The sequence below is a fragment of the Mobula birostris genome, chromosome 4 (genome assembly GCF_030028105.1).
Source record: "Mobula birostris isolate sMobBir1 chromosome 4, sMobBir1.hap1, whole genome shotgun sequence".
NCBI lineage: Eukaryota > Metazoa > Chordata > Chondrichthyes > Myliobatiformes > Myliobatidae > Mobula > Mobula birostris.
In genome coordinates, this window is record NC_092373.1 from 193,643,339 (window position 1) to 193,657,053 (window position 13,715).

General features: G+C 43.6%; 1 protein-coding gene across 3 annotated transcripts in view; it reads left to right on the top strand.

Annotated features, from left to right (window-relative positions):
* Positions 1-5,858: 5,858 nt before the first annotated feature.
* The window catches only part of dnaaf9 (dynein axonemal assembly factor 9), a 179,344-nt gene continuing 171,487 nt past the window's right edge, over positions 5,859-13,715 (top strand). For all 3 annotated transcript variants that reach the window (XM_072256716.1, XM_072256715.1, XM_072256718.1), the window contains exon 1: positions 5,859-6,079. In XM_072256716.1, the coding sequence (XP_072112817.1) occupies positions 5,985-6,079 (95 nt within the window). In that variant the 5' untranslated portion in view covers positions 5,859-5,984. The remainder of the gene's footprint in view (positions 6,080-13,715) is intronic.

A 13,715-nucleotide genomic window follows, 5' to 3' on the forward strand; every position in this document is an offset into this window, starting at 1 on the left:
TACTTTGTCAATTTAGTTTTTGTCCTTTAAGAGTTGTCCCAAATAAATGGCTGCCTCGATTAACCAATAGCCCAATTAACTGGAATCCACTGTATTAACAAACTCACTATTTTTAGTTTTTACAAGCCTTTTTGAGCTCTGCTGTTAAGAGGCTTGGATGGAGCTCTTATACAATAAGGAAAAACTCTTAATCTCACAGTCTACTTTATCACTGCCCCTGCACCTCATTGTCTATCTGTCCTGCACTTCACTATATTCTGCAGTCTGTTATTGGTTTGCCTTCTGTATTTCCTTGATGTAATTATGTAAGGAATGATATCTGGTGGCATGCAACAAGGCTTTTCACTGTACCTTACTACATGTGACAGTAACAAACTAATTACCAATTAATCCAATATTCAGGGATTGCTGCCAAACAGCTGCTGTTAGTTTACTCATTTAGCTCGTCTGTGAAAGAGAAAGGAGGCTTTATGTTGAAAACGAATGTGTGAAGTGTTCAATCTCAACACCTGAATTTCCTTTTATGATATTCAGTCAGTAATCACTTTATTAGGTACGCCTGCTTGTTAGCGCAAGTCAGCCAAATCATGTGGCAGCAACTCAATGCATGAAAGTATGCAAACATGTTCAGTTGCTGTTCAGACCAAACATCAGGTTGGGGAAAGACATGCAATCTAAGAGACTTTGACAATGGAATGTTTGTTGCTGCCAGACAGGATGGCTTGGGAATTTCGGAAACTCCTGGGATTTTCATGCACCATCGTCTCTGGTGTCTACAGAGAATGGTGTAAAAACTAAAAACATTCAGTGAGTGGCAGTTTTGAGGACAAAAGCAAGTTGTTAATGAGAGAGGTCAGAGGAGAATGGCCAGACTGGTTCAAGCTGACAGGAAGGATACAGTAACAGTGGTGTGTAGAAGAGCATCTCTGAATGCACAACACGTCATACCTCAAAGTGAATGGGCTACAGCAGCAGAAGACCATGAACATTCACTCAGAGGTCATCATATTATGTTCAGGATGTATCGACTACAGTAGCCACTGAGTGTATAATTATGTTAAGACATCTTTATCTATGAAGTCAAATAATTTTGCAATAAAGTGTGACATCAGAATCATCGATATGCTGGGACCAGGTTAGGTCCTCAGATCTTGACACCCAGAAACTTGAAGCTGCTCACTCTCTGCACTTCTGATCCCTCTATGAGGATTGGTATGTGTTCCTTCGTCTTACCCTTCCTGAAGTCCACAATTGTCTCTTTCGTCTTACTGACGTTGATTGCCACTCTACTAGTTGGCATAGCTCGCTCTTGTATGCCAATAGACAATAGATGCAGGAGTAGGCCATTCGGCCCTTCGAGCCAGCACCACCATTCATTGTGATCATGGCTGATCATCCACAATCAGTATCCAGTTCCTGCCTTATCCCCATAATCTTTGATTCCGCTATCTTTAAGAGCTCTATCCATCTCTTTCTTGAAAGCATCCAGAGACTTGGCCTCCACAGCCTTCTGGGGCAGAGCATTCCATACATCCACCACTCTGGGTGAAAAAGTTTTTCCTCAACTCCGTTCTAAATGGCCTACCCCTTATTCTTAAACTGTGGCCTCTGGTTCTGGACTCACCCATCAGTGAGAACATGCCCTCTCGTCACCACCTGAGATTCTATCAACAATGGTTGTATCATCAGCAAATTTATAGATGTTATTTGAGCTATGCTTAGCCACACAGTGATGTGTATATAGAGAGTAGAGCAGTGGACAACACTGAGGTGCGCCAGTGTTGATTGTCAGCGAGGAGAAGATGTTATCACCAATCCGCACAGATTGTGGTCTTCTGGTTAGGAAGTCAAGGATCCAAATGCAGAAGGAGGTACAGAGGCCCAGGTTCTGCATCTTCTCAATCTGGATTGTGGGAATGATGGTATTAAATGCTGAACTATAGTTGATGAACAGCATCCTAACATAGTTGTTTGTGTTGTCCAGATGGTCCAAAGCCGTGTGGAGCGCCATTGAGATTGCATTTGCTGTTGACCTATTGTGGTGATAGGCAAATTGCAGTGGATCCAGGTCCTTGCTGAGGCAGGAGTTCAGTCTAGTCATGACCAACCTTTCCAAGCATTTCATCACTGTAGATGTGAGTTCTACTGGGCGATAGTCATTAAGGCAGCTCACATTATTCTTCTTTGGCACTGGTATAATTGTTGCCTTTTTGAAGCAAGTAGGAACTTCTGACTGTAGCTGAGAGAGGTTGAAAATGTCCTTGAATACTCCTGCCTGTTGGTTGGCACAGGTTTTCAGAGACTTATCAGGTACTTCATCAGGACCTTCCACCTTGTGAGGGTTCACTCCCTTTAAAAACAGCCTAACATCAGCCTCTGAGACAGAGATCACTGGGTCATCAGGTGCAGCAGGGATTTTCACAGCTGTAATTATACATTCCCTTTCAAAGCGGGCATAGAAGACGTTGAGTTCATCTGGTAGTGAAACATCACTGCCATTCATGCTATTGGGTTTTGCTTTGTAGGATGTAAAGTCTTGCGAACACTGCCAGAGTTGTCGTACATCTGATGTCGCCTCCAACCTCATTCGAAATTGTCTCCTTGCCCTTGAAATTGCCCTCCTGATTTTTTGGTGCAGGCTTGGGTCGCCAGACTTGAATGCCACAGATCTAGCCTTCAGCAGACGACGTATCTCCTGGTTCATCCACGGCTTTTGGTTTGGGAAAGTACAGTAAGTCTTTGAAGGCACACACTCATCCACACAGGTTTTAATGAAGTCGGTAACAACTGCTATTTTCCTTCCAGGTTGTCTGCTGCATGTGCATGTTGGTTTTCAAGGATTTGTGCAAAAGAACATCCGGGTTCATTTTAAGTAGACTTGTCATTTCTATTTTTTTCATTTGATCTGCACAGCTGATTTCCCTAACCCTTGGGGCCAACCTAATGAATCTCTTTAGCATCATCTTTAGCAAAAGCCTTCATGGCCTTCCTAAAGCAGATTGACAAGAATTCAATGCACAACAATTTTTTAAGTTTGAAAACTATATCTAAACCTGTTTCTGCCAACTATTCAGGAGTGCATTCCAAATCTGTGTGGAAAAGTTTCATTTAAGGTTACTAAAACCAGAAGTTATGCAGATGCATGAAACCCAAAGCAACACACAGAAAACTCTGGAGGAACGTAGCATCCATGGAAATGAACAAGCAGTTGACGTTTCGGGATGAGACCTTTTTTCAGGACTCAAAGGTCATTGTTGGTCAGTTAGTCAATTTGAAAAGAACCAAAGGAGAACAAACGACTCATGTGTAGAGTGAGTGACAGGAGTAAAAGGATTTTTAAAGGGAAGCTAAATAAACATTGGAGGGTAAATTGGCCCCTGCAAATTGCCCTGAGTGATAGAATCTGGAGGTAGTTAGCATTAACGTTTGTCAGGAGAAATTGGTGAGAAATGCATTGTTTTATGAGCCAGTGTAGACTCAATGTATCCAAATAGTCCCCTATGGAAATATTTACTGAGGAACTATTGAAAAGGAAGTAAAAAAGTAGTTGAAATTAAAATAAAACCAGAATATTCTGGTCAGGCAGCATCTGTGGAAGGAGAAAACGGAGTTTTCAGAGTTACAGTATACAGCACAGAAACAGACTCAACTTGTCCATGCTGATCGAGATGCCCATTCAAGCTTGTCTCAGCATTTGGCCCATAACCTTCTAAACCTCCATGTATCTGTCTAATCTTCTGTTTGAAGTTGTTATTGTACTTCCCTCAACAATTTCCTCTGGCTGCTCATTCCACATATATACCACTCTTCTTAACAAAAAATGTTGTCTGTCAAGTTCCTTATTAAATCTTTTACATCTCTTTAAGCCTCTGCCCTCTAGTTCTCAATTCCCCAACCTGGGAAAAAAAAGACGAGTGCATTTCTGACATGATTTTACACACCTCTCAATCTCAAGAGTGTCCCAGCCTGTCCAACCTCCCACTAATACTCTATCCCTGATGTCTTAACAACATCCTCATTAAGACTTTTCTGCAATCATTCCACACCTTTCCTACAGCAGGGTCAACAAAACAATATTCCAAGAGCAGCCTTCCCAGTGTCCAGTACAACTCACCATGACTTCCCAAATTCTGTACTCAATGCCCTGACAGTGAATCCGACTAATGAAGTTCAGACCTTCTTCATCACACTGTCCACCTGTGACTCCACGTTATGTTCCTGATCTTCAAGGTTCCCCTGTTCTACAACACTGCATTGTCCACTGTGGAAGTTCTACCTGTATTTCTTTTAACTCACACATCTGAGTTAAACTGCATTTTCCATTCCTCAGCCCACTTGAAGGTTTTTATCAAGCTTTTAGGTGAAGATTCTGATTGAAGATCCATGTTCTATGTATTTTTTGAGGATGGGGGAATTGATGAGTGATTTATTGTTGTCACATGCACCAAGGTACAGAGAAAAATTGTTTTACATACCATCTACATATGTTATTTAGTCACATCAGTATTTCATGGTAGTGCATGGGAAAAGCAAATGAGATAGGAAATTATTCTTCACCGACAGGCAGAAAGGTCTGTTTCTGTGCTATAGTACATTATGACTCCAAGTGAAGTCAGATGGATGAGTCAGGTCACCAATTACACAACAACTACCTTCTACTCAATGTCAGCAAGACCACAAAGCTGATTATTGACTTCAAGAAGAGGAAACTGGAGGTCCATGAGCCAGTGTGCATTGGGAGAACAGAGATGAAGAAAGTCAGCAACTTTAAATTCCTCAGTGTTATCTTTTCAGAGGACCTGTCCTGGGCCCACGTAGTTGCATTTACATGCTGTAAAAGCAATTACGAAGAAAACATGGGAGCACCTCTACCTCCTTAGAAGTTTGTGAAAACTCTGCACGACATCTAAAACTTTTTCAATCTTTTATAGGTGGAGAATATATTGCCTGGCTGCATTAGAGAAACATCAATGCCTTTGAGTAGAAAATACTAGGAAAAGCAGTGGATTTGGCCCAGTCCATCACTGGTAAAACCCCCCCCCTCCATTGAGCACATCTACACAGAGTATTGTTGCAGGAAAAGAGCTTCCATCATCAACGACTTCCACCACCCAGGAAATGTTCTCTTCTTCTTGTTGTTGTCATCAGGAGGAAGGTACAGGAGCCTCAGGACCCACACTACCAGGTTATGGAACAGATATTACCCCTGAATGATCAGGTCCTTGAACCAGAGGCGATAACTTCACTTTCCCCCATCATTGAAATATTCCCACAACCTAGAGACTCACTTTCAAGGACTCTTCACCTCATGTTCTTGATATTTATTGCTTATTTATTTATTATTATATCTTTTTGTATTTACAGAGTTTGTTGCTTTTTGCACACTGGTTGGATGCCCAAGTCGACGTGGTCTTTCATTGATTCTATTATGGTTAATGGATTTACTGAGTATGCCCGCAAGAAAACGAATTTCAGTAGTTTGAAAATAAATTTTCTTTGAATTTTGAAATATTCCCTCCCTGTCAGCATCGCCCGGACGACGGTGCCAAACAACCACAAGGACAACATCCCCAACGCTGTGATGTAAAAGTTGGGGGTGGGTACGAGAGAAGGATGTACCATTAGTCGAATGATGGAAGGGGCGTCATAACTGTTATAAACGACAATAAACCAATGCAAAGTAGATAGCAAAATAAATTAATTCAAAGCAATAGCAGTACAAGTATTTACAATTATGCGATACAGAGGAAAGTATAAACCGAGTTTCTAGGGTGATACTCGAAGTGCGTTTTGTCGCAACTCCCCTTTTTCTCGCGCTGGAGCTCAACGCCCCATTCGGACAGTTGCCATTCACGACGATGGCACCGCGGTGAGGGAGGTTCGGTACTTCGCTCTCCTCCTCCCCGCACACAAATACCGTACAAAGGAATCGGTTGCGCGGGACAAGAACGAACAGACCAAGCACATCAGACACTTTACGCGACATGCTGTCGATGCTGCAGGAAGCCTCGGCGGGTAAAGGCCGCCGAGCGGCTGCGTGGAGGAGCGTCAAGTTCGAGGCTTTCAGCGCGAGCCTGAGGTGGGCGAGCGGCCGTTAGCGTTCAAATGCCGTTCGGGCTGGGGGACGCGCAGGCGCGGCGCCGCGTGAGGAGGGGAGGGACCGGACCGGCGCCCCCCCACCCCCCCTTCGCGCGGCCGCCCGAGAAAAGCACCGAAATGATTTCTAATCACATTTTCTTTTTCGCTTCACAATCGCGTTTCGCTGCTCGGGGGTTTTTGCCGTTGTCAGTCCAGCTACCGGGACCGAGTGCCCCGCCCCCTCGGCGACCCGTCCGGTCTTTGTTCTCCCCGTCTTTTTCCTTTTACTTGTTATTTGTATTAAATTGGGGGTTGTAACCTCTGATGTGCTGGAACACTCCACGCCCCCTCCTCCACTCTCTACCCGGAGAAACCACTCCTCAACGGCACCCCCCCCCAACCTCAGTCCGGGGGAAGCCCCTCAACGGATTCTCCCCCCTTCTTCTTGGTAATCCTTCCATGATCCCTCTGCCCTTCAGTTTGCCCGCCCCCCCCAACGACCCAACCCCCGCCTCCGGTCTGGGGCATTTCCCCCGCCCCACCTCTTCCCCCCCTCCACCACAACTCTTCTCTTTCTCCCCCCCCCCCCGTCTGGGACAACTCCCCCTTCCCCCTTCCCTCTTCAGTCTGGGGAAACCTCAATGGCCCTTCCTCCCACCCACAGTCCATGCCCCTTTGCCCAGGTACTCTCACCCACACTTGCTCCCTTCCCTTCTCATTCAGCCTTCCCTCTTCTCCTTTGGGACCCCCACCCCAACTCCTTTTTCCTTGGTTTCTATGCTTACTCCCTAGTTCTTCCACTTCCCTGACAATCCCCCACTCCGCTCAGCCATTCCTGTCTTTTACATGGACACTAAACCACACTTCCCAGCTTATCCCTGGACTCTTGCCCACCCTTCCTCCCCACCTTCTCAGCCCTTGCCCAATCTCCTTGGACAGAATCACATCCCTCCTTTCTGGTTCCTCCTCTATCTTGCACTCTGTACCCTCCCTGGACTGCTGCCTCCTCCCCAGCACCTCACCACGTCCCCTCATCCATAGGCTTCTCTCTCCCTGCCATTCATCACACTATTCGTTCCATTTTCCATTGCCCATCTTTTTGCTGCCCTCCCCACCCCTACGTTATTTTCCTTTTCTGCCTCCCTAACCACTTAATCTACACCCAGGTACCATTGCGGCCCTGTCTCAACCTAAATGATAACCGCTGTCCTCCCTTCACTGCCACACTTTACTGCTCCTGTACCACTGTTGCCCCTTTATGCTGCTCCATTCCCAGTACTGGCAGACAATATGGTGCAAGGGTGTAAAAAGGTAGATTATAAGGTCAAGAGCCTATCTTCTTGTACTGAGGGCCATTTAGTGATCTTGTACCAAGGGATAGAAGTTGTGCTATTGCCCTTTTTTTGGCCTATTTCTCTCACCCTCAACACAGCCCTGACTGTTGGCCATGTTATCCCAGGCCTCGTTTCCTGGATTGACATACTTTTCCCACCCTGTTGCCTTCTTTTTCCCCTGTATGCCCCTCACCTTTGTCCACTGCCTCTGCTTTTGCCATCGACTAATTTCTCTTACTCCCCACCACCCCCACCCTATCCTTAGCCTGTCATCTTTATTTCCCTTCATTCCGGCCTGATTGTCCTCTCTTCACATCCTTGCTTAAGGGATGCCTTCATTCTTCCTTTGCCTGTTGGCTAATTTACTCCCCAACACCACCGCCCCCCCCCCCCCCGCCATCCCTGACCTATCATCCTTACTTTGTTGCCCTTCATTCTGGCTTGTTGATCCTCTCCTGACATCCCTGCTTAAGGGGTACAATGACGTTCTCTTGTCCAATGTGATTGTGCCATTCCATGTTGACCTTTTCTGCACGTGTGTCTGTCCTGTTCATTTACTTGAACTAGATTTGTCCTCATTGTCCCTTTGGACATTGCAGAAAGACCAAACACTTGTCTTGGTTTATTTTTTTCAATGGTTGTATTGATAAAAAAGCTGAACACTTTTGGGTTTAATCATTCCAGCAAGATGATTGTCATGTATTTAGAACCAGCAGTACTTAATTTTGGGCACTAAATTTTCAATCACAAAGCATCATTTTTGTTTATTTTACAGTGTGTGGTATTAGTTTATAGAAGATGCATCGGCAGTCATGTCAAATGTTGAAAGTGAGATAATTGCAATTGGTGTGTTGTGACTCGTTTTTTTGAGTTTTATGTAGTTGGAAAATAATTTTACAGTCAGCATTTTGGCTGATGGTCCTTAAATGAAAATTTGAACCATCTGTGAGTTTATGTCAATACAAGCCTTGCCTATCAGTGGCAGAGAAAATATTTAGGCCCTTTGGGCATCAGAGTATTGAGAAATTACTGCACTGTTTTTGAATACATTTGTTTTTTTTTCCAGTTAGATGAGTTTGTCAGCAGGTGAGAAAAACATGTCTCTTGTCTCAGGCTTCTGTTTTTTATATTTTGAATCTTTAATACAGATTCAAAGGAGTTGTGTGAGCTACATTAGAACAGTAAGTTTTTAAATCCTTTTGTTTCCTGTTTTGATTTGCTCTGGAATTTTTTTTTGCCTGTTGCTAGCCTGTGGAGTTGCTTTCTTTTTTTTAGCGATTTGTTTTATGTATTAACAAATCATGCTTTTGCTAATCTGTTTATTTAAGAGAACAACCTCAACAACCCACAGTTCATTAATTTGCCTTCTGAAATAGCGCAGGAAATTATTCAGTTGTCCAAACCTTTGCTCTGTTGGTGTCATCATCACAAGGCTCAAGGTTAACATGAAGATCATCTTCTGACTTGACACTTGATCATCCTTCCATGTTGGTTCTCAAGAAAGGTCTTTACTGATGACACTAACTCAGATACTGCTGGACCTGAGTACTTTACTGTATTTCAGTTTATACTTGAAACTCACCAACACATGATTCTGTAGATGCAGGAGGTTCAGAGTAACTCACACAGAATGCTGCAGGAACTCAGCAGTTTGTGATTTCAATGTGGAATGTGCTTGCGTGCTAGGGCATTTTGAGATAAGAAAGGAGGTTGTTTTAAAGAAAATTAAGGTGGACACATCCCCATGGCCTTATGGGATATACCCTAGAGGCAAAAGATGAGATTGCCTCGACTTTGATCAATACCTTCGTTACTTCTCCAGCTACTGATGTGGTCCTTGAGGACTGTTGGTAGCTAATGTCATTCCATAACTCAAGAAGAGAAATAGGGTAACTTTGGAAGCTATAGAGTGCTGAATCTCACATCAGTGGTAGGAAAATTATTGGAGAGGATTCTTAAGGATAGGAGTTATGAGTATTTATGAAACCATGGGCTAGTTAATTAGAAGCAGTGGTTTTGTGTGGGACAAGTTATATCTTACTAACATGGTTGAGTTGTTTGAGAAGTTGACAAACATGATTGATGAAGGTAGAGCTGTGGACATTGCAACAACCAGAAGATTTAAGATGCTTGGGATCCATGATGACTTGGCTGTTTAGATTCAGAATTAGCTAGCCCATAGAAACAGAGTAGTGATTGATGGAACTTATTTTGGCTAGAGGTGTGTGATTAGCAGTGTTCCACGGGGATCCACTGGGGCATTTGCTGTTTGTGGTATGTAGTATATGTGACTTAGATGAAACTGTGGATGGCTGTTTGCAGACAATACAAAGATTGGTAATGTTTTGGACAGAGTAGAAGATTGTCAAAGGATACAGCGGGATATAGATCAGTTCCAGATATGTGCTTTGAGAGATGGGGTTTAATTTGGCCAAGTGTGAGACGTTGCACTTTGGGAAATCAAATGTCAAGGGACTGTACACTGTTACTGGGAGACTCCTTGACAGTGTTGATGTATGGAGGGATCTTGGGACCCAAATTCAAAGCTCCCTGCTGGTGGTGACCTGGGTTGATAGCATGGTAAGCAAGGTGTATGGTTTGCTTGCTTTTATTCGTTGGGATATTGAGTTAGAGTTGGAAAACATTATACTGCAGCTTTATTCAACTAGTTAGACTGCAGTCTGGATTGTTGCATTCAATTCTGGACATCCCTTCATAGAAAAGGATATGGAAGCTTTGGAGAGGATGCAGAAGAGGCTTGCGATGATGCTGCATGGATTAAAGAGCATGTGCTGTTAGGAGAGGTTGGACAATCCTGGATGGTGTCTTTTTTTTCTGGAGCAGCAGAGTTTGAGAGCAGACCTGAGAAGGTGCAAGGCATGGATAGACAGCCATTATCTCTTTTCCAGAGTTGAAATGTTTAATACAAGAAGTTATACATTTGAGGTAAGAGGAGTAGGTTAAATGAGGAATGCACTAACAAGGGTTGTGGTGGAAGAAAATACGTTAAGAGGCATTTAAGAGGCTCTGAGATAACCACATGAATGCGCAGGCAATGGAGTGACATGGAAGTTGTGAAGGGAGAAGTGATTAGTTTAGCATTTAATTACTAGCTTAATTAGTTTGGCATGATATTGCGGACCAGTGGGCCTGTTCCTGTGCTGTACTGTTTAAGCTCAATAGAAGAGTTGTTGAAGTAAACAGCACAGTAACATGCTTTTCATTCCATTGGGCCTAAGCTGTCTGTCAAGCACTTTTTAAATTCTTTTCATCTTCCCATAAGCTTCCCTCTGTGCTCGGGGCAATTTATGGTGGTAAATTAACCTGGCAAGCTGGAGTAAACAGCACTACCCAGGGGAAATCCACGCGGTTGTGGATAACGTTCAAGTTCCACATTGAACTGAGAGCTCTACTAGCTCTGCCTCTGCAATCCAAATTATGTTGCCTGTGGCTTTCAAGGTATAATGGATTCCAGTTAATTGGAGACATTAGGATCGGTACATTTTGACCGGTACATTTTGGCTCTGGAGGAACATTGTATCATTTCTTAATGCCTGCATTACTAAATGACAATAAAGGAGGTCTGCGTGTCCTCATAATCGAATCTAATCTAATTAAGCAGCTGCCCCAATTACCCCATTTCATGGAAATAATTGAGTATAAAGTGACAAACTATCAAAATCAGAATTAAGATGAATATCACCAATATATGTTGTGAAATTTGTTCTTTTGCAGCAGCAGTACATCACGATACAGAGTAATAAAAACTATGAATTGCAATTAGAAGTAGATATGTAAAAAAAAATGAGTGCAAAAAGATGGGGGGGGGGGGACTGAGCATTGATGGGAATCATAAATAGGCCTCCAAATAGTAGCTTGTGCTTGAGCCTACTTTGGGAAAGGCTATCTTAGATTGGGTGTTATGCAATGACCCAGATCTTATTAGGGAGCTTAATGTAAAGAAGCCCTGGGGAGGTAGTGATCATAATATGACTGAATTCATTCTGCAATTTGAGAGGGAGAAGCTCAAGTCACATGTCTCAGTACCACAATGGAATAAAGGGCATAAGTGAGGAGCTTGTCCTAAGGGCCTGTACTGTACTATTCTATGTTCTATAAAAGCCAAGGAAAGGGCATACAAGGTAGCAAAAGTGAATGAGAAGTTGGATAATTAGGAAGCTTTTAAAATCCAATTAAAGGCAACTAAAAAAGCTATAAGAAGGGAAAAGAAATCTGAAGGCAAACTAGCCAATAATATAAAGCAGGATACTAAAAGTTTTTCTCAGTTATATAAAGAGTAAAAGGGAGGTGAGAGTTAATATTGGACCACTGGAAAATGATGCTGATGAGATAGTAATGGCAAATGAACTTAATGGGTACTTTGCATCTGTTTTCACTGTGGAAGACATGAGCAGTGTGGCAGAGATCTGTGAGTGTCAGGGAGCTATTACAAAGGCAAAGTGCTGGGCAAGCTCAAAGGTCTTAAGGTGGATTGGGTACCTGGACTAAATGGACTACATCCCAGGGTCCTGAGAGAGGTTGCTGAAGAGATAATGGATGCATTGGCCATGATCTTACAAGAATCACTTGATTCTGGTGTGGTCATAGAGCTGCGGTCTCCAACCACCGGGCCGCAAAGCATGTGCTACCGGGCCACGAAGAAACAATATGATTTGGTGATAGGAATCAGCTGCACCTTTCCTCATTCCCTGTCACGGTCACTGTTGAGCTTGAACACACGCAGGGTCATTACGTGTCATCCATGTCAGTGCGGGAAGGAGATCAACTCCCTGAGCTTGCAAATGACGGCGGGCTGAAAAGTATGTTTGACATAACATCTCTGCTGGCATTCTGGATCAAAGTCAAGGCTAAATATCCTGAGGTAGCCACGAAAGCACTGAAAGCGTTGCTTCCATTTCCAACATATCTCTGCAACGAAAACTAAATTGTGGAATAGACTGGACATAAGGAACCCCCTTCGAGTATCGCTGTCTCCCGTCACCCCTTGATGGCACCATCTTGTTGCAGGGAAACAAGTATTCATCCCAGGGCTCCCACTGATTCAGCGATATTGGTGTGTTGCAATGATTTTATATGTTCATACGGGGAAAATATGTGCTGTGTGTTTAATATCCAAACGTTACTTAAAATGTTATGAGGCTATTGACTTGTATAACCATATAACAATTACAGCACGGAAACAGGCCATCTCTGCCCTTCTAGTCCGTGCTGAACGCTGCTGTCACCTAGTCCCATCGACCTGCACTCAGCCCGTAACCCTCCATTCCTTTCCTGTCCATATACCTGTCCAATTTTTCTTTAAATGATAATATCGAACCTGCCTCTACCACTTATACTGTAGGTTTGTTCAACACTTATTTCAAGCTCCCCTATCCTCCCCTGATAATTGACTTCGATAGATAGATATACTTTATTAATCCCGAGGGAAATTTGGTTTTGTTACAGCCGCACCAACCAAGAATAGAGCGTAAATATAGCAATACAAAAAACCCCAACAATCACACAACAAAATGCAAACTATGCCAGATGGAAAATAAGTCCAGGACCAGCCTATTGGCTCAGGGTGTCTGACCCTCCATGGGAGGAGCCGCACGTTCAATGGCCACAGGCAGGAACGACCTCCCGTGCCGCCAAGTGTTGTATCACGGTGGAATGTGACCAAAGTCCAACAGTAAAAAGTTCAATATCCAGTCTGCAGACACGTTCCTCAATTGTAATATACCCCAGATTGCACCATCTGTTGTTAGCCAGAACAGTAAGCCCCGAACTCCTTTATGCTTACCGCTCTCAGTGCACTTCCAGTCAGTCGGAATGGTATTACCCACCGAACTCCTCTTCTCCAGAAGTCTCTGTTGTCTCGACCTGGTCCTCTTTCCTTGGCTTTGTGATCCCCCTCTGTGTGTTTTCCTCCGGATTTCAGCAGGGGTGTCCACCGCTCTGTTCACTAAGCCGGCCAGTCTTTGCTGGTCTGTGAAATACACAATGCGACCTTGCTTCTGTCCCGTGTGTCGAGATGTAACCATTTCCAGCGCTTATGAAAACCCAAATAAAACTCGCTCTACCAGCTTGTTAGAGAGGGTGCAGCTTCAACATGTTACCGTGAGAAGAAAAATACAAAAAATAACGTAAATTAAAAAGTAAGAAGAAGAAAGTAAGAATAGATTGGAACGGCTGTACCAGGCTGCATGCACGACCGACGCATGCGCACAAGGATTATCACTATATTCATGCGAGGAAAATATGCGCTATGTGTTTAATATTAAATTCGTTAGATAAACTCTT